At 40.7% G+C, this 22,201-nt stretch overlaps 1 protein-coding gene across 1 annotated transcript in view; it reads right to left on the bottom strand.

Moving 5' to 3' along the window:
* Nucleotides 1-2,264: 2,264 nt before the first annotated feature.
* The window catches only part of arhgap4a (Rho GTPase activating protein 4a), a 66,551-nt gene continuing 46,614 nt past the window's right edge, over nt 2,265-22,201 (bottom strand). Inside the window, exons 21-24 of the mRNA XM_034172355.1 lie at nt 5,208-5,257; nt 4,494-4,716; nt 4,363-4,408; nt 2,265-2,789 (exon numbers count right to left, since the gene is read on the bottom strand). Of these exons, the coding sequence (XP_034028246.1) occupies nt 2,631-2,789; nt 4,363-4,408; nt 4,494-4,716; nt 5,208-5,257 (478 nt within the window). The 3' untranslated portion in view covers nt 2,265-2,630. The remainder of the gene's footprint in view (nt 2,790-4,362; nt 4,409-4,493; nt 4,717-5,207; nt 5,258-22,201) is intronic.

The raw sequence follows: 22,201 nt of genomic DNA, 5'->3' as shown, positions 1-22,201 counted from the left end.
AGACTGCTGTCCGACATTCTCAGACTGCACCTCGGCCTCAGTTGTGCTATGTGTGATGGGGTCTTACATAATCAGTTATTCAAAACTGCCTATTCCAGATTTACCATACAGTACGTAACAATGTTTCATTTGTTTGATTGATGTAAATTAGGTCCGACATCTTCAGTGACTTGGAAATGTTCATGTTTCCATCCACTGACTTGTCTGAAGAAAAAGGTTTAAAAATGGTTTATATTAATGTCAAATTACTTGCGGCCTCTGAAAATGAGTGACTGTGTATTCAAACAGCCTTAATTCCTCAATGGTTAATGCAATATTTCTGTTAAAACCCTTGTATTAATGTAGATAGTCTACACGACAAGCACATCTTGATTGTTAGCACAGATGCAAAATTACAAATACTGACTGTCCAAATATTGATGGACATAATTAGATACTGGCAGCCCTCCCCATTATAAAGTCGTGAAAAATCTGGGATGCAGATCGAAGTGATCCACAGGGACACCCAAAATTCTGTAATATTTTCCAGTGAAACAGCAGGTTTTTAGTTAAACTTGTAAAGAGACAAACACGCAGGGGCTGTGCTCTGTCCCCTCCATTCCTTGAGGGTAAAGATCCACATGCACGCAATAAACAAACTATTTATTTTGCCAAGATGTACAGACAAATGGCATACTGCATATAAATTCATTATGACTATCGTATTCACAGTTTCATCTTGCAAAGTTAGCTCTTTAAGAATGAATGTGAGTGTGAATATAACTGAATGAAGAAAAAAAAATATCTGGAAATCTATCTGTAGTTTGAGATCGTTGCAGTGCTTCCAGAAAGTATTCACAGCACTTCCCTTTTTCTACATTTTGTTATATTACAGCTGTATTCCAAAATGGAGTAAATTAATTTTTTTTCCCCTTCAAAAATTCTACTCACAACACCCCATAATGACAACATGGAAAGTTTTTTTTAATGTTTTCAAATTTATTAAAAATAAAAAAAATCTAAGAAATCACATGTACGTAAGTATTATTCAAACCCTTTGTTCAATACTTTGTTGATGCACATTTGGCAGCAACTACAGCCTTATGTCTTCTTGAATACGATGCCATGAGCTTGGCACACCTATCTTTGGGGAGTTTTATCCATTCTTCTTTGCAGTACCTCTCAAACTCCATCAGGTTGGATGGGGAACATTGGTGCACAGTCATTTTCAGATGTGTGGTTAGGTCATTGTCCAGCTGAAAGATGAACCGTCGCCGCAGTCTGAGGTCAAGAGCACTCTGGAGCAGGTTTTCATCCAGGATGTCTCTGTACATTGCTGCATTCATCTTTCCCTCAATCCTGACTCATCTCCCAGTTCCTGCCGCTGAAAAACATCCGCACAGCATGATACTGCCACCATCATGCTTCACTGCAGGGATGGTGCCTGGTTTCCTCCAAACATGACACCTGGCATTCACACCAAAGAGTTCAGTCTTTGTCTCCTCAGACCAGAGAATTTTGTTTCTCATGGTCTGAGAGTCCTTCAGATGCCTTTTGGCAAACTCCAGGTGGGCTGCCATGTGCCTTTTATTAAGGAGTGGCTTCCATCTGCCCATACAGGCCTGATTGGTGATCAGTCAGTTTAGACAGACAGCTCTAGTTAGAGTCCTGGTGGATCCGCAGTACTTCCATTTACGGATGATTGAGGTCACTGTGCTCATTGGGACCTTCAAAGCAGCAGAAATGTTTCTGTACCCTTCCCCAGATTTGTGCCTTGAGACAATCCTGTGGTAGCAAGGTGAAGTCCAGATTGAAAAAATGTTCTTGCTAGCTTGGCCGTCCCTCCACAAAGAGGACCTATCTTTGTGGCTGGGACAGCGGTGGGATTCGAACACCAGACTGCTCGAACTGAAGACCAAAACTCTACCAGGTCAACCAAAGGGGAATTCCCTAGCCAAGCTAGCAGGAACATCTTTTCAATCTGGGCTTCACCTTGCTATACTGTCTCGGAGGTCTACAGACAATTCCTTTGACTCCATGCTTGGTTTGTGCTTTGACATGCACTGTCAACTGTGGGACCTTATATGTAGACAGGTGCGTTCCTTTCAAAATCATGTCCGATAAACTGAATTTACCCCAGGTGGACTCCAATTAAGCTGTAGAAACATCTCAAGGATGATCACTGGAAACAGGATGCACCTGAGCTCAATTTTAAGCTTCAAGGCAAAGGCTGTGAATATTTAGTTTTTATTTTTGTAATAAATTTACAAACATTTCAAAAATACTTTTTTCACATTGTCATTATGGGGAACTCTGTGTAGAATTTTGTGGGGGGAAAAAGTGAATTTCATCAATTTTGGAATTAGGCTGTAACATAAAATGTGAAAAAGAGAAGCTCTGTAATACGTTCTGGCTGCATTGTATCTCAAATAGTCACATTCAGATGCAAAAACACACATGTACCTTTTCAAGTAATTTGCAGATCTGCACAAAACATAAATGAAACCCCTCCAGTTTAATAAGCTCACAGCAGACAGATGCCTCCACCACCAACAGGAACTGCAAAGCTGCTGTGTTGGAAGGAGATTCAGTTTGGTGATAATCTGAGGGCACAGTTTATATCTTCTGATGTTCAACTGATGTCAGTTCCCTTAGTCGAATGGATCTGCTCCTTTTCCTTTACGTCCATCCTCCCTCCCTTTCTTTTGGGGATCATGGGTGGAAGGACTGAAGGTGGAGGAAGAGGTATCCTGCAGTGCTTGCCGAGAGATGAGCTCCTTGCAGACGCGGTCCATCTGGCGACAGACAGCCTACAAGATCCAACAGATGAGAAAACATTTTTGTCATTTTATGACCACTGTGACTTGTCCCAAAAGCCACAATTTATTGTACGGTGCACCCAGAAAGTATTCACAGCACTTCACTTTTGCCACATTTTTATGTTGCAGCCTTGTCTAAAATGGATGAAATTCATTTTTTCCTCAGAATTTTACACATAATACCCCATAATGACAATGTGAAAAAAGTTTTGAGATTTTCCCCACAACAATAACAACAAAATCCCCAAGAAACCACATGTACATAAGTATTCACAGATTTGACATGAAGCTCAAAATTGAGCTCAGGTGCATCCTGTTTCTACTGATCATCCTTGAGATATTTCTTTAGCTTAATTGGAGTCCACCTGGGGTAAATTCAGTTGATTGGACATGATTTGGAAAGGCACACACCTGTGTACATATAAGGTCCCACAGTTGTCAGTGCATGTCAGAGCACAAACCAAGCATGAAGTCAATGGAATTGTCTGTAAACCTCTGAGACACGATTGTCTCAAGGTACAAAATTGGGGAAGAGGAAAAACATTTCTGCTGCTTTAAAGATCCCAATGAGCACATTGGCCTCCATCAACCATGCTCAGGGAGGTGTCAGCGACTTTGGTGAAGGAGGTGACCAAGAGCCCGATGGTCACTTTCTCAGAGCTCCAGCATTCCTCTGTGGAGAGAGGAGAACCTTCCAGAAGGTCAACCATCTCTGCAGCAATCCACCAATCAGGCCTGTTTGGTAGAGTGGCCAGACAGAAACCACTCCTTAGTAAAAGCACATGGCAGCCCACCTGGCGTTTGCCATAAGGCACCTGAAGGACTCATGTTTGGAGGATACCAGGCACCATCCCTACAGTAAAGCATGGTGGTGGCAGCATCATGCTGTGGGGATGTTTTTCAGCAGAAGGAACTGGGAGACTAGTCAGGATTGAAGGAAAGATGAATGCAGCAATGTACAGAGACATCCTGGATGAAATCCTGCTCCAGAGCGCTCTTGACCTCAGATTGGGGCGATGAATCATCATTCAGCAGGACAATGGCCCTAAGCACACAGCCAAGATATCAATGGAGTGGCTTCAGGACAACTCTGTGAATGTCCTCGAGCGGCTCAGCCAGAGCCCAGACCCGAATCTTATTGAACATCTCTGGAGAGATCTGAAAAATGGCTGTGCACCGATGCTCTCCATCCAACCTGATGGAGCTTGAGAGGTGCTGCAAAGAGGAATGTGCAAAGCTTCCCAAAGATAAATGCTCCAAGCTTGTGGCATCATATTCAAGAAGACTTGTGGCTGTAATTGCTGTCAAAGGTGCATCAACAAAGTATTGAGCAAAGGGTGTGAATACTTATGTTCACATGAGTTCTTAGTTTTTTTGTTTTAAGAAATTTGCAAAAATTTCAAAAATACTTTTTTACATCATTATGGGGTGTTGTGAGTAGAATTTTGAGGGGAAAATGAATTTACTCCATTTTGAAATAAGTCTGTAACATAACATGTGGAATACTTTCTGGATGCACTGCACATATGCATTAGAATATTGAAATCACAGAAAAAAGTCAAACCTTGTCAACTTGAATAATGATTTCATCAGAGGCAGAGTGTGTGCGACTGTAAGAGGGAAATGGATACAACATGGTTAATAAATGTTGCACACAAACAGTAGTGACTCATTGCAGCACCCATAAATACTTACTTCCTGTGCACAGAGCCCGGAGAGTGGACCCGCCTCGGCTTGCACTGTGGCCCAACAGGAATTTGGAGAATTATTTTTCCAGCTGAAACAATACTGCCCCCTGCTGGGCCTGATAGTCTTCTTTGATCAGCAGAACTGCTGCTGTTGGCTCTGGGGCGCTCTGCCATTTTCTGAGCTGCAGAAGAACTGGTGCTGTGGTCAGTTGATGATTCCGTTTCAAATTCTGGAGCACATCAGAGTGACATTTTGTTCTACAATAGAGATCTGAAACTGGTGGCCCGTGGGCCAGATGTAGCCTATGAGCCACAGCATTACAGCATGCCTTATTAAATGTTCCGTGTGATTATGTTCCTTCTTATTTAGACAATTAACCTTTGAAAGTTTGAAGAAACACCTAGAAAGTTCTATGAACACCACAATTTTGTAACTGAAATTGCTAAGAGCCATGTTTCCTTCCACCACCATAGGATAGATGGTAATGTGATCACTCCTTTACACTTTATCATGAACACATTGCATCCGAATACTTAGTATGTAGGTGCTTGGCATTTTTAGTAAAAACTACCCAACCATTACTGTAGTGCATACTAGAAATAAGTAAGCAAGTAGTCCGAACACATGTCCTTCTGGTCAGATAGAAGTTAATCAGAGGTCCTTAGGTAATCATTCTACAGAGCATGTACGTGTCACCCTTAAAAAAAGTGGCCAGCTTACCATCTTTATTGTGAGAGCAGTCTGCCTCTCCTTCTTCAGTGATTGGCTCACTGTGAGGAAAACAATAACGTAATCAAACATTTACATATACACATTGTCCACAACCACTTGTATGGAAGCATTTTGTCATACCAATCATCTTGTTCCAGTGTCATGCACTTCTCATACACTGGACCGTGTACTTCGTCCTGACCAGGAAAGACACTCTCGTGCTGGAGGATAATGTTCTTCACCAGAGCATTGATCTGTGGCTGCAGTGTGACAACATCGTCGTGATGCCCCCTTACCAGGTTGGGGCCAAAACAGACAGCCAGGTTGTAAGGCTGCATCATGTTTTCATCACTATACTGGGACACACTGGTGGCAGGGAGGAGAGAAAAGACAGGGGTTCATGTTAAGAGATTTCATCTGGCAGCACACTAAACCATCACTGATTCAGATTCTGTGTCTGTGCTGCTGTTATTAGACCTTAGTGCTGCATCTGACATGGTCAATGACACTGTTCTATTCGACAGAATTAAGCTTTGAACGGACATCATTTCCCAGTGGTTGCATGCTTGTTTGCAGTTTTGTCATGTGCTTGCTTGTTACTTTTACAATACTCATGTTCATATCCTGTGGTTGTCTGATGCTTCAAACTGGGCTTCTGATTGTCCAAAGCTCTCACATGCAATGTGAATTCAGCACAAGGGCAGACAGGACAATTCCTAATGCAGAAACATGCAGCGGCAGTTGTTCATTTACCCATGGCCAAACTGAAGAAAAAGACAATGCGACTGTGTGTGTTTTTTTTAATTTGGGTGTCAGACAGCATTCAGCAGATTCTCTTGGGGAGAAGGTATAGCAGAGAAAGAAGGTTGTTTGCTGTCCTTGCCATTGCAGTCGCACTGTGGAGAGTATGCTGTCAGCACATGAACGTAGTGAGGAACTTTGATGTCAGGATTCCAGACATAGCTGGATTCTAGCCACATTTGCATTCAGACCTCAGAGAATCCCGCTCAAGATTTAGGGAATAAACCTGTTGTGTCTGATGATTTGCGGATGTTCATGCTGAATTTTACAGTCGCAAATTGAGTTTTATGGTAAAACAGATACAACAGGACACAATAGGGTTATTCCCATTCTAATCCAATTCCATCCTTTGCACGGTTTATTTTTCTGTAAGTAATTTGGGAGGCGAATCGTTATGAAAGGGTGTGGTCGGTTCGTCAAAGTTTACCATTGCAATGGTGTCTTCATGCCAAACTGGAAATTCTGTGAGCAGACCCACAGATTTCTCCATCTCATCAGCTACATTGAGTTAAATCCACGGTAAATCCATCAATCAATCTAGTTAAATCCAGGCATTTCGGCATTGTCGTCACTGCACTACTTTCTGTCGCTCTCAGCTGATAGCACCATTAGTGACACCTGCGCAACAATGCGGTCAGGGCGCGGAGTTATACATCAAATGTGAAACGGTGAAAAGGCTGAGTGTTAACTGGTCAAATTGATGCCGATGTCTCACTGGACCAAGAACCATCATTTCAGTCTTTTCAGAGTTTAAAAGTAGGAAGTTTCTAGACATCTAACTTCTCACTGATGCAAGGCAATCTTCTAAGGATTTTATGTGAACAAGATTACCAGCAGTTATCGGCATACATAACTGAGTATCATCTGCATAGCAGTGAAAGGTAATCCCAAAATGCCGCAATATGTGCCCAAGGGGTGCTATATAAAGGGAGAAAAGCAGGGGGCCTAAGACAGACCCCTGAAGAACCCCAAATTTCATGTCACTAAGGTTAGAGGTAGTGTTACTGTACAAAACACAGTGAGAACGACTGGTCAAGTATGACGTCAGCCAAGCAAGGGCACTCCCAGTAATCCCAAAATGATTTTCCAGCCTATCAAGTAGAATATGATGATCCACTGTATCAAATGCAGCACTGAGATATAACAGCAACAGAACCGTAGTGGTGTCCGAATCCATTGTAAGCAGAAGATCATTCATCACTTTAGTGAGAGCCGTTTCTGTGGAATATTTTCTAAAAGCAGACTGCAGCGGCTCAAAGAGATTATTCTCAGTAAGATAGTCTACAAGCTGCCGTGACACCACTTTTTCCAGAATTTTAGAGCAAAATGATAGATTTGATATTGGCCGATAGTTTTTCTATACACTAGGGTCAAGATTAGGTTTCTTAAGTAATGGTTTAATCACTGCATATTTGAAACGTTTAGGAACAGATCCAGAAGTTAAAGAAAGATTAATAATTTCCAGCATAGTCGGCCCAAGAGTGGGCCACAGGTCCTTAAACAGTTTTGTTGGTATAGGATCAAATAAACAGGTTGTGCTTTTTGTTGACGTTACGAGTTTCGTCAGCATGTCTAGAGAGATACCATCAAATTCTGTAAATCTAGGTAATACCTCAGTAGTGGCGCCCACCTCAATAGCAGGGTGTAGTGGCTGGGTTAAGGCATGCTGGGATATGTTCAACCTAATGTTATCTATTTTCTTCTCAAAGTAATCCAGGAAATCTTGTGCTGTAAAAGGAGAGCGAACTACAGGTGGTTGTCCATGAATAAGTGTTGCCACCGTGTTGAACAAGAACTTTGAATTATGCTTGTTTTTGTTGATCAAATTAGAGTAGTAGGTCTGCTTTGTAGCCAATAGTGCATGCTTATAGTCTAAGATAGCATCATGCCATGCAAGGTGAAATACGTCTAATTTTGAATGACGCCATTTCTGTTCTAGACCTCTTGCTTTATGCTTGAGGTCACGCAGGTAATCACTGAACCAAGGTGACTGCATAATTGGATTAGAATTTGGAGTATATAGTGCTAAAATATAAAACATAATGTGTAACTGGGCATAACTAGGAAGGTCTGACCTCTGGGTACAAATAAAACGCATCCATAATTTCAACTGAGGGATTCAAGATAAGACTCGTATGATCTCGACTCCCCATACAGCACTCAGAGGGTGTGTCATTTATTAGCATCATTTTAACTTCACCTGAAGATATAGTCTTTGTTCATGCCATTTTACCTTCTGTGCAAGATTGTGTTTTTTAATGAAAGTAATATTGCAAAAAAGGTACACAAATAAATGCTCATGATCACAAGCTGTAATACTTACTGATGAAGGAATGCAAAGAGATATCTCATGAGAACGATGACGGGCTCAGGGTAGGATGAGATGGTCATTTTGAGTTGAGCTGCTCTCTCTGTCTCATTCTTCATTTCTGAATGGTGATGGGGAAAAAAGAATTAACTCCTGCTCTGGGCGCTCCACCATGCTCTCTTGACTATTCAACACACACACACTCACGTGCACACTCCAAGAGCTGGCCGGTGCTGTTGATAGGGAAGAGGGGATTCTCCAGTTCCCTAAAGTAGAGTTTCAGCACTCCCGCCACAGAGTCCAGGTCATACCTCTGCTCTGTTAGGGGGTCCTCTCCTGCACGAAAGCCCACAGCACACTGCCCCACATTATTAATGCTCCACAGTGGGGCAACTACCGTCAGAGAGCACACACACATTACACCAGCTCACACACTTACCTCGCTGAAACGCATCCCTCAGGTTATTAACCTCCATCTGGGAGCCTGGAATCCGAAATATGCCTTCATGATGAAGACCTGATTGTGAGATTAATTCTTTGTGATTAAAGAGAAAACCACTGATGCATGTTCAAACAAGGCCCCATAAACACACACAGCACGACTGGGCATGCACTGTTTGGCTTAAAAAAAAAAAAAAAGAAGGAACATTGGAGCCAAAAACTAAAGTAAGATGATTAAAAGAAAAAAGCATGACATCCTGTAAACGTTTCAAAGCAAAACTACACAAGCATGCTTCTTTTCCTTCAAACCTTTATTTTACTTGCCATTAAGGTTGATGAAGCGAATGCAGCTCTCCACAACTACTGGGATCTGTTGTCCTGACGCCTGAAATCAACAAATGTTATGTACAAGTCACATGCTGATGCAATGAGATTTTTTTAAAACCCTAGATATGCAAAGAGTAGAGTGCTGAAGGGGGAAATGATGAGCTGGTAGTCAAAATTACCTTTATGAAGGACAGCAGGTCTCCACCGAATAGTTTGTGGTTGTGAGTTAAATTTAGACACGAGGGATTCCTCCTGACCCGAACAGTCTTTGCACTGTGTCTGCAGAGTGAGATACCAAGTAATGGAGATACACTGTGCGCACACACACACACACTTCAAATCTATATATATTAAAAATGGGGGGGTGAAAGTCGTTTAAAAAAATGCACTTTGATCTCAAAGTGAAAGCAAATTTCTATTTCCATATTTTTCTGGTGGACCTGCACTAGAAAAGAAAAAAAAAAACTGCGACTTATTCTCCAGTGAAACAAAAACAACAACAACAGAGTGTCGGTCCCTGTGGGCACTTGCCCCTTTCCACTGCCTGTACAACAGCACACCAGGAAGTATTTGAGAGCTTGGATGAGGAGAGGGAAGTGTGAGATGAGCTGCTTGGCCTACTGCCACCGTGACCCAGACAAGTGGCAGAAAATGATATGATGAAAATAATATCAATTTCAATAGGGCTTTCCCAGGAATCAATATGCTCATCAAAATAAACTCCAATCAGGAGGGAGGCTGCTGTCTCCCTTAGAGATAAGGTGAGCAGCTCGGTCATCTGTGGGGAGCTCGGAGTAGAGCCACTGCTCCATCGTGTTGAAAGGAGCCAGCTGAGGTGGTTTGGGCATTTGGTAAGGATGCCCACTGAGCGCCTCCCTAGGGAGGTGCTCCAGGCACATCCATCTGGGAGGAGACCCCGGGGAAGACCCAGGATTAAGTGGAGAGATTGTATCTCCACACTGGCCTGGGAACGCCTCAGTATCCCTCAGTCAGAGGTGGTGAATGTGGCCCGGCCACCCGGGAAAGGGAAGCCAGGGGTCCCCTGCTGGAGCTGTTGCCCCTGCAACCCGATCCCGGATAAGCAGCTGAAGATGACCATGATGACCAATAAAAGAATAAATGGCTGCAACAAGAAGTACACTACAGTGATGCACAAAATCCAAAATTAAAGAGTTGATAATACAGAAAAAAAAGGTGCAGCTTCTACTCAAGAAAAATATGGCACACAAGGCAAAATAAGAAGCTATTCCTTTATCAGTTCACCAAATGTGCAATGTCACAGCAGCAGCAGTAATAAGAATTGTGCAAACAACAGAGCAGATGTGCAAATAGGAGGCAGGGTGAATACTCAGGTATGTCAAACCAAGACAATAAAAATACAGAAATACTATATACACTGCAAATGGGATATAAATGTAGACAGTGGGTAAAGTAAATAAATCAACTAAATTAAATAAAAATAGAATAAATTACATGTACTACGACACAAAATCTTTTACAATCAGACTGAAAAGCACAATCAAGGGATATAAGAATAGTTGCCAAATGACTGGACATTAACTTGAAAAGCAGTCCCATCGATAGAACATGACTCTCCACTGGGTTTTGAAAAGAAAAAAAAGACTGTGGAATATGTTTCCATAAAATTGTAATGGAACACATACGTATCTCTCCAAACACAGCCATAGCAGCTTCTGAGTCATCACTGGTGTTGGGCACAGTTCCGCTAACTGCTAATTATCTACGCTAATGTTTTCATTATCGATTAGTTTTTCAGATAATTCTGAAACCATCAGCGGACTAATTGTCTTCCAATAAATTTTGGTCTGATCATTTTTAGACCGCTAACATATTTTTGCAGGCGTGGTGAACAAAGCTTAGCTTGATATCAAAGATTTGAGTACCTACCTGTTAAATGTTTTATAGTAGATGTACAGTTCTATCCTCTGCAAACAGAGGTGAACTGGTTACAGAAAAGAAAGCAAAAGAAAAAAAAAGATTTCTTTTGACCCCATACTGACTCGCTGGCAATATCACCCAAGTCATCCAGAGGCATACAGTTTTAACTTATGGTTAAAATTTTAACCAAACTAATTTCGGGCAAGTTATTTAAATTACCATCGCGTCTCAAGTTTATAAAGTGAAAATATCAGATATATGTTTTAGTTTTAAAGTAATGCACTAATTTTGAAGGTTTTAGTGTGGACAAGTTGTGCCCAGTGCAATATGGGTAATCTTAGTACATTCACGATAGGAGAAATGCATTTGAGACGCTCTGATCAGACTCCACACGGACAACAGCATTAAACCCTTTGTATACTGTGCCTAAAAATCTAGTGAAATTATTCTATGGGTTTATAGACGTTGTTATTGTGTTTGTTTTATGTAAAAAGGCCAGAAGAAGCACATGTTATTTCTCCATTATTTTCAACTGGAATCATTGTGAGCTGCAATCACTTCCTGTTTGCTCTTTAACATCCTGCTTATGTCAAACACTGTCTGTTCTCTTTGCTCCAGAGTAATATATATAAGATGTCTGAAATTCTGTTTGCTTTTATTAAATTCCACGCATCTTAAACATAGCAGACACAGATTATTTATTTGGAATATTTGTTTTAGCAAGTTTTCATGGTCTCTACTGCAATCTCCTGGCCAGTAGTGTTCATGGTAGTATTCGCCCTACTGCCGTGTTCACACTGGACGCTACGCGAGCAACGGTGGCGAGAGGTTGCCATGTTATCCTATGGAAGGACAAGTTGTGGCACCACAAAAGTCCAAGCTACGCAATACGACGCAATGGACGCGAATAAAGCGATTTTGAGCGATTGGTGCGTTTGTGGCACGATATCGCGTTGCATCGCGTCGCCTTCGTCCCCAAGTTGAAAAATCTGAACTTTTTCGTCTTGTCGCGCCGCGATGACCAATCAGGGACTGGATATGCAGTGAGGTGGAAATGTCTGGAGTTTATACTTGATCAATCAATCAATCAATCAACTTTTTTCTTATATAGCGCCAAATCACAACAAACAGTTGCCCCAAGGCGCTCCATATTGTAAGGCAAGGCTATACAATAATATGAAAAACCCCAACGGTCAAAACGACCCCCTATGAGCAAGCACTTGGCCACAGTGGGAAGGAAAAACTCCCTTTTAACAGGAAGAAACCTCCAGCAGCAGACCAGGCTCAGGGAGGGGCAGTCTTCTGCTGAGACTGGTTGGGGCTGAGGGAAAGACCAGGAAAAAGACATGCCGAGAAGGGGGGCAGAGATCGATCACTAATGATTAAATGCAGAGTGATGCATACGGAGCAAAAAGAGGAAAGAAACAGTGCATCATGGGAACCCCCCACAGTCTACGTCTAAAGCAACATAACCAAGGGATGGTCCAGGATCACCCGATCCAGCCCTAACTATAAGCCTTAGCGAAAAGGAAAGTTTTAAGCCTAATCTTAAAAGTAGAGAGGGTATCTGTCTCCCTGATCTGAATTGGGAGCTGGTTCCACAGGAGAGGAGCCTGAAAGCTGAAGGCCTCTGCCTCCCATTCTACTCTTACAAACCCTAGGAACTACAAGTAAGAGCCCGCAGTCTGAGAGCGAAGCGCTCTAATGGGGGTAATTGTACTACGAGGTCCCTAAGATAAGATGGGACCTGATTATTCAAACCTTATAAGTAAGAAGAAGAATTTTAAAGTCTATTCTAGAATTAACAGGAAGCCAAGAAGAGAGGCCACACGGGTGATATAGCTCTCTCCTGCTAGTCCCCGTCAGTACTCTAGCTGCAGCATTCTGAACCAACTGAAGGCTTTTTAAGGAACTTTTAGGACAACCTGATAATAATGAATTACAATAGTCCAGCCTAGAGGAAATAAATGCATGAATTAGTTTTTCAGCATCACTCTGAGACAAGACCTTTCTGATTTTAGAGATATTGTGTAAATGCAAAAAGGCAGTCCTACATATTTGTTTAATATGTGCTTTGAATGACATATCCTGATCAAAAATGACTCCAAGATTTCTCACAGTATTACTAGAGATCAGGGAAATGCCATCCAGAGTAACGATCTGGTTAGACACCATGCTTCTAAGAGTTGGGGCCAAGTACAATAACTTCAGTTTTATCTGAGTTTAAAAGCAGGAAATTAGAGGTCATCCATGTCTTTATGTCTGTAAGACAATCCTGCAGTTTAGCTAATTGGTGTGTATCCTCTGGCTTCATGGATAGATAAAGCTGGGTATCATCTGCGTAACAATGAAAATTTAAGCAATACCGTCTAATAATACTGCCTAAGGGAAGCATGTATAAAGTGAATAAAATTGGTCCTAGCACAGAACCTTGTGGAACTCCATAATTAACTTTAGTCTGTGAAGAAGATTCCCCATTTACATGAACAAACTGTAATCTATTAGACAAATATGATTCAAACCACCGCAGCGCAGTGCCTTTAATACCTATGACATGCTCTAATCTCTGTAATAAAATTTTATGGTCAACAGTATCAAAAGCAGCACTGAGGTCCAACAGAACAAGCACAGAGATAAGTCCACTGTCCGAAGCCATAAGAAGATCATTTGTAACCTTCACTAATGCTGTTTCTGTACTATGATGAATTCTAAAACCTGACTGAAACTCTTCAAATAGACCATTCCTCTGCAGGTGATCAGTTAGCTGTTTTACAACTACCCTCTCAAGAATCTTTGAGAGAAAAGGAAGGTTGGAGATTGGCCTATAATTAGCTAAGATAGCTGGGTCAAGTGATGGCTTTTTAAGTAATGGTTTAATTACTGCCACCTTAAAGGCCTGTGGTACATAACCAACTAACAAAGATAGATTGATCATATTTAAGATTGAAGCATTAAATAATGGTAGGACTTCCTTGAGCAGCCTGGCAGGAATGGGGTCTAATAAACATGTTGATGGTTTGGATGAAGTAACTAATGAAAATAACTCAGACAGAACAATCGGAGAGAAAGAGTCTAACCAAATACCGGCATCACTGAAAGCAGCCAAATAACGATACATCTTTGGGATGGTTATGAGTAATTTTTTCTCTAATAGTCAAAATTTTGTTAGCTACAGTGCTGAAAAGAACCTGGGGTTGTTCTTATTTTCTTCAATTAGTGATGAGTAGAAAGATGTCCTAGCTTTACGGAGGGCTTTTTTATAGAGCAACAAACTCTTTTTCCAGGCTAAGTGAAGATCTTCTAAATTAGTGAGACGCCATTTCCTCTCCAACTTACGGGTTATCTGCTTTAAGCTACAAGTTTTGAGTTATACCACGGAGTCAGACACTTCTGATTTAAAGCTCTCTTTTCAGAGGAGCTACAGCATCCAAAGTTGTCTTCAATGAGGATGTAAAACTATTGACGAGATACTCTAACTCCCTTACAGAGTTTAGTAGCTACTCTGCTCTGTGTTGGTATATGACATTAGAGAACATAAAGAAGGAATCATATCCTTAAACCTAGTTACAGCGCTTTCTGAAAGACTTCTAGTGTAATGAAACTTATTCCCCACTGCAGGGTAGTCCATCAGGGTAAATGTAAATGTTATTAAAAAATGATCAGACACAAGGGAGTTTTCAGGGAATACTGTTAAGTCTTCTATTTCCATACCATAAGTCAGAACAAGATCTAAAATATGATTAAAGTGGTGGGTGGACTCATTTACTTTTGAGCAAAGCCGATAGAGTCTAATAATAGATTAAATGCAGTGTTGAGGCTGTCATTCTCAGCATCTGTGTGGATGTTAAATCGCCCACTATAATTATCTTATCTGAGCTAAGCACTAAGTCAGACAAAAGGTCTGAAAATTCACAGAGAAACTCACAGTAACGACCAGGTGGACGATAGATAATAACAAATAAAACTGGTTTTTGGGACTTCCAATTTGGATGGACAAGACTAAGAGACAAGCTTTCAAATGAATTAAAGCTCTGTCTAGGTTTTTGATTAATTAATAAGCTGGAATGGAAGATTGCTGCTAATCCTCCGCCCCGGCCCGTGCTACAAGCATTCTGACAGTTAGTGTGACTCGGGGGTGTTGACTCATTTAAACTAACATATTCATCCTGCTGTAACCAGGTTTCTGTTAGGCAGAATAAATCAATACATTGATCAATTATTATATCATTTACCAACAGGGACTTAGAAGAGAAGACCTAATGTTTTCATTAGTATTTTATATGATGTATGTCTTTATTCTTTTTATTTTTTTTATTATGTTTTAATTTTATTTCATTTTATTCTGCTTTTAAATGATGTTTTGAAGCACCTTGAGGCGATTAGCCGTGATTTGGCACTATATAAATTATTATTATTCTAAATTAGTTTAATTAGTAATGAATTAATTACTAATCAATCAATTAATGATTAATCAAACATTACTATTATTGATTAATTAGTATTAACATTAATAAATTACTAAAATAATTTATTATATACTATTAATTATTATTATTATTATAAATTACAAATGAATTAAATTAATTAACATGACATGATTGCGATGCATTAAAGAAATCTGCGACTTCTTCTATTTCTTTGCATTTACACAGAAAGGCGAGAAATAAAAAGAGCAAACAGGCTACTGCAACAAGTTGCATTTCGGTGCCATGTTAAACAGTGAAAACGCAGTTTGAGAGGGGCAGTTTTTTTTCTCCTCCTAAGGCGGAGGGGTGTCTCAATTCATAGGCTAGAGGCATACCCCTTCGCCTTACCCCTTGTTTTAAAGGGGTAGGCGTAGGGCCAAGGGGAAGGGGTACAAAAGAGAACTGAGATTGGGGGTTAATGTACCTACTTACGTGCTGCCACAGTTACACTGAAAAGTAATCCAATTCCCAATGATTCCTTGAAAAAGTAACTTAGTTACTTTACTGATTTCTCAATTTTTAAGTAACTAAGTTACATTACTAGTTACTTTCAGCAGTTGCTGAAAACACCCCCATCCACCTAAACATGAAAATGATAACCTGTTTTGCCAACACTCACTTTATAGTCACCTTTTCTTGACTTCAATTAACATAAATACTTGTTTTATAAAAAATAAAGACACCTTTTTTACCCTCATATTTAATTACTGACAGCAGTGTAACAGTAAAACTTGCAATTTCTAACCTACATTGTTTAGAAATGTAACTATTAAATTCTTTCTAACATTTAAATTCTCTCTAAACATTTTAGATGTTGAAATAGGTCCTTAACCCTTTACCTACTGAGGCTATAAATGGATGATTGGTTATAATTTTTTATTATAGCAATAAAATTAAGAAATAATGTTCTATGTTTGTGTGCTTTGGTACCCTTTTCCAAGAGTACCTGAATTTCAATTATATTACACCTGATTAACTATTTATACACATTATTTGTAAGTTTTAGCATTTAAAATGAGAAAAATAAAACACAAAAACGAACTTGATTTCTTTTCAGTTTTTTAGTGAAAAATGATTATGTAAAGGAAGCTTGGATTTCACATTTTAACAGGAAGCTGTAAGTGTTTACAATCAAAATAATAATTTTGTAAGTCTAGAACTCAGAAACAGTGCAGAAACAGTGCAAAAGTAAACATTTTACAAGGCGAAAATATGCAAAAAGTAACCAATTTTAAAGTGCAGAACCAAACAATATGAATAACAACAAACAAAGTGCAAAACTATATATAAATATATCAATTCTGTATTATTAAAATGTGCAATAAATCACTCATTTGATCACTCATTTTGTGCAAAATTATGCAATATGAATAAAACAATAAAGTGTCAAACTATATACAAATATATAACCAAGAATCAAAATTAGATCTAAACTACATCTTTCAGTGTGGTACTGTTTGTAACAGTTTCTGTCTGGCTGAAGACAGAGGCCAATTTTACAAAGTTTGCACATCCAGCAGGTTGACCTCTTGCAAACCTTGCAAGAACGCCGCCCCTTTGTGGATCGCTGGCAAGTTGGGTTCCACTGCTTGTTGGCACCAGGCAGTGGCTTGTGGCTGATGGAGCCATCACACCCACACACAACACGCACACACACACACCTTCACAAATGACTAACACCCTGCCTTTTCCTCAAAAATGACTACATTTATGTTTGCTGTCTGTCTCTGTACTTTTCTGTCACTTTTGCGTTCTTTTTCATACTTTCCCCTCATTTCAAAAGTCACCGAACACACTTTACCGTAATATATGCAACATATAGCATACTGTTGGAAAGCACAGGTTCTTGGCTTGCTGTCAGTGTTGAAATTTTTCAGATTGAGGGTTTACATGAGAATTTATGGTAATGAGAATCAGCGGCGCACTAGTGTGAAACTTCCGTGTTTTTCCTCTGCGTTATGACGTCACAGGCTTACAGTTACCGTAATACATCATATATCATTGGAAAGCCCTTGGTGTTAGCTTAACAATGCATTTTGAATCATTCAGATTGGACAAACTATGGCGTAGTTACAGTAAAAAAATTTGCATATGGAAATATGGCGTGGGCGCCATCGCCGTAGATAAAGGGTTAATCCCCTAGTTGCTCCCAGTGTGTAGTGAGCGCCTTGTATGGCAGCACCCTGATATCGAGGTGAATGTGAGGCATTATTGTGAAGCGCTTTGAGCGTCTGATGCAGATGGAAAAGCGCTATATAAATGCAGTCCATTTACCATTTAAATCAATTATAATAAACAATAACAAGTAGGATTAGTAGTAGAAGAAAAAAAGTGTATCTTTAATCTAGGGGTGTTGGGGGGTTGGCGGCGTCCCTGCCCCATAATGTTTATTTATGCAGAAGACACGACCAGATTGACAGGTAAGATAGTTTTAGCAGCGCTTTTACATTATGTCTTCCTCAGAAAGAGTTTAGATGCATTTGGGTGGATAATAAAAAGTGTTAGTTGTTAACGCATCACAGATCAGATGTTTTAGCTAGGACACAGAGCGGCTCAGAGTTTTAAAGGAGAAAAAAAGCGTTAAAATGTCTTTGTAAAGCTCAGTGCAGGTGTGCTGTCGTCACCACGCTGTGAGAGATGGCGACTGTTTTTTTCAACTTGGAGCTGCTGCAGAAAACTGCTGGTGAAAAGCTCGCAACTCACTGAAAGTGGGGAAGTGGGCAGTTCAGTCGAAGCCTGACCCCCTTCCCACGGGTCAGTTTAATGTGCTGTGCAAATGTTTTAGGCAGGTGCGGTCGGGCACAGGGCAGCGGGGGTGGGGGGGATAACACCTCTGGACGCATGCATAATCCAAACTGAATGTGCACGTAAAGAAATGTGAAAAAAGAATAATTTAATATTTAGCTTGACCTGGACACAGATTACATGTCTGACATCAAGTGTGCTTACAGTGACATTTGAGCTGCATGTCCACTTGTTCTGAATAGACAGTGGAACTTTCAGAAGCCCAGAATGAACCATCAGCCACAGGAGAAGTATAAAAAGTCTCTCCGCCTGATCTGTTCAGATTTGAACATGCCCTGACCTACCGGAGAAGACCGGCAAGACGGCTGCCACCAGAACCACGACCCCTCACCTGTCTGTCATAATGAGTTGGGCAAGTAGATACATTCTCAGACTGCATTAACCCTTAAACTCAGACGCAAATTGGATAACATCTCGGAGCAAATGCACGCCTTGCAAAGGAAGATGTCGGAGACCAGGAATATTCATAATTGGATCTGGTTGTTCATATGAGCTATAAAGGTGTTTTTCACTGCTCAACCATAAACATGGCAGGCTTATCAGCCTCTGAAGGACAAATACCCCGTTGTTTTCCTCCAGAAGAATTTAAACGGCCTTGGTGAACTATTCAGCTGCCTTCTTTATCTTCTGCAACTCCAGCACACACGGACACAAACTGACCATTTGCCACTCACACATGGACAGAGCATGCTCCCACCCCTCTCCATCCACCACCCCATCCCGTTCCCCGCTCACGCCACTCCCTTCCCCCTCCGGGGTGCCGAGCAGTTTTAGCTGCTGTAGCCCCCCAAGCTGACGGCGGCGCAACTACATGTCGTACACTCACATCGCCTCAATTCAGAAAACGGACTGCTTCAAAGTTTAGTGCACATAAACAATGTCAAAATGTATATGTGTTGTTTTAATTCTAATGTGTGCTATTACGGTAAACAAGTAATAATTGTGGATTAATTGCTGTATCTTGTATGTGGTAATTGGAGTGTGGATGTAATCGTTGTTGTTGCACTCGTGTAATGACAATGACAATAAATCTCATCCATCCATTTGCACGTCTTCCGGGCTTGGCAACTCCCTGCAGAAATCAGGTGCAGCTTCATACTTCACAGCGACCATGGCGGTTTGCGAGACGATACAGAGAGGACAATGTAAGGTCCTGGCGGCAGCCAAGCGCCTCTTTGGCATCACACAACATTTGACGAGATTTCATAACCGCGCAAGTACAGCTGGACAAACCCGTCTAGGGACAAGACAAAAAAAAAAGTCCATAAATTGTTCTTTTTACAGGTGCAATTGACACCAAGATTGTCAAGATTGGTTAAGAAATAAGGAAGTTATGGTAATTTTAGTCAAAAAAAAAAAATCTCTATATTTTTTCCTATCAGCACGGTCATTTTTGCGTTCTCAATATCGGATTGTCATGAAACGTCATCATTATGTCAACAAATATTATATTTTAGGGCTACTTACCTTTGAATGAGTGCTGTAAAGGCGATCATGGTTTTTACACTTGGTAATGTTGAGCAAAATTTTCAGCACGAACGAAGTACATGAAAGAAACGACAGAATTGAACCGACAAAAACGAGGTCAAAGGGAACTTCCTGCCTACATCAGTACAAGGAACTCCATAGGAATACCACAGCGAGCAGATGAAAAAAGCGATCTTCGTGGGGACTCTTCTGCACACTGCGCCACAACGATAAACACGCATCGATGGAATGCGCATGCAGGCCTCGATCGGGAGAATGTCTCGTCCCTACCCCGTCCCTGTGTAATGGGGGTTTAAATGAAGCTGATATACCTGGTATTTGCCAACGTCCTGGCCTCTAGTCACCGGGAACTGTCTTCCATTGACATCAGCATACAGTATGACACTCTGGTGGGGATAGAGTTGATCATCAGTGTGTTGGAAACATCACGAGGTCTGCCTATGTGGGTAATAATGTTTTGTTTTTTACCTGTGCTCCGTTGGCACAGGTGAGACTGAGTTCAACGATAAACACGGACTCTGAGGAGATAACAGCGTCAGAGGTGGTGTAGGCCGACGTGGTGATCATCGGCTGTGTGCAGCTTCTCCTGTTAACAAAAGAACACTTTGACTCAGCTGAGCTCCAGTGGTCCGAACACATCACGTCTTACACATTCAACACTGTTTGAAACATGTGAGCTGATGTTAGCTGCTGCTGCTAACTATAGCCTGCTAGCTAACCTGGGCTCGTCTCGCCCGCTAACTTACCCGAACAGCTAACCACCAGCAGGGCGATGAAAGCGGCTATCCAAATCATTATGAGAAGGTTCGTGCTGATTATGAGGCTTAACTGATAGAATGTTAGTGCTGTTTAAAGACGTCCACCTCACCGATCAGCAGCATCACCACTGCGGCTGCGCGGAGAGGACGTGTACTGTTGGCCGCAAAGCATACTGGGAAAATAGCCGCTTGACACGTCATCAGCAAAGTGAATAATTTTTAAAGACAAATCAAACTTTTCAAACCAAAAATGAAGTCTGCCCAAGAGGAACATTTTATTCGAAGTTATATTGGAAACAGTAAATTGGAATAAAACAAGATTTTTACCAAATAAATTTTGCAAAATTAATTAAGTAAAAAAAAATGTCAATTTCAATCTTTTTTTTTTTTTTTACTACAGAGTCAGCATTCTTAATTTCAGTGCAGACGGATCCCTGTTCAAACCCCACCCCTGCCACATTTCTCCATGTAATTGTGGAGTTGCATCAGGAATAGCATCCGGTGTAAATGTTGTGCCAAATCAATATGCAGATCCATCTAAGGTCAGCTGCGGCGACCCCGACTGAAAACAGCCGAAGGGACCTACTTTTATCCTGTGAATTGTTTAAGTAGCAGCTATACACATAATGATACTTCTTGTTCGTTTAGACATATGATGAAAATTTAGCCATTTTTTGAAGGTCTTACATTTCAAGAACACTGATATGTCATTGTTTCACTTTAAAATATGTAATTTTTATTATAGTAATGTAGTAACAAATCTTTATACTATAACTTTTTTAATCTTATTTGGATTTTTTTTTTATTCATAAACAGAAGTTTTTTTAGGTTCATGATGCTTTTTCCCTTTTTGATTGAAATTCATCACTCCATAACTGTCTTTCAAAAAAACAAAAAAAAAACCCATCCAATTTTTAAAATATTATGGAAATATTTTTACTGTTTATTGTATTCATCATACAATAAGTACACTGAAGAAAAAATAAATGACTATTAATGATAGTAATTTTTTGGTACACTGGCGATCAACATTGTGTTCTTTTCAGTTGTATGTATTTTTCATTACCTCTCATGTTGTGCTGTCTTGCTATGTGTTTCACATCTGTACAATTTTGTTCTTCTTTGGCTGCTCCTGTTAGTGGCCTCCACAGCAGATCATTCATTTCCATGTCACCCTAGCCTTTATATCTTCCTCTGTTACACCAACTACCCTGTATGTCTTCCAATCCATAAAGCTCCCCTTTGCTCCCCCTCTTCTCATTCTGCCTGGTGGCTCCATCCATCGCATCCTTCTGCCTATATACAGTCCAATCCGGAAAGTATTGACAGCACTTCACTCTTTCCACATTTTGCTGTTACTCTTAGCCTGAAATTGTTGTAATAATCCAGGATGGGAACATGATGTTCATGGAGGGTGAGCTCAAAAGTTTGTGAGGTATGGAGCCATATGCACTGGCAATGTCCATCCAGAATACAGTGAGATCTCCTTTCCCTTTGCGAGCCTCCCTGATGAGTCATGTCACCACACCAGTATGTTCTAAACAGCTGGGCACTCCAAGGATCCCACCCTTTTGAACAGAGGTGTCAATGTAACTGTTCTGCAGAAGGAACTCTTAGTTGTCGTGACAGGATGCTGAAAAGATCTTCACTTAGCAGTGAGATGATTCTAACTGGCTGATGTTCTTGGAGTCCTCTTACTTAGTGATCCAC

The sequence above is a fragment of the Thalassophryne amazonica genome, chromosome 6 (assembly GCF_902500255.1).
Source record: "Thalassophryne amazonica chromosome 6, fThaAma1.1, whole genome shotgun sequence".
In the NCBI taxonomy this organism is placed as follows: Eukaryota; Metazoa; Chordata; class Actinopteri; order Batrachoidiformes; family Batrachoididae; genus Thalassophryne; species Thalassophryne amazonica.
This window is presented reverse-complemented; position numbering and strand designations above follow the sequence as displayed.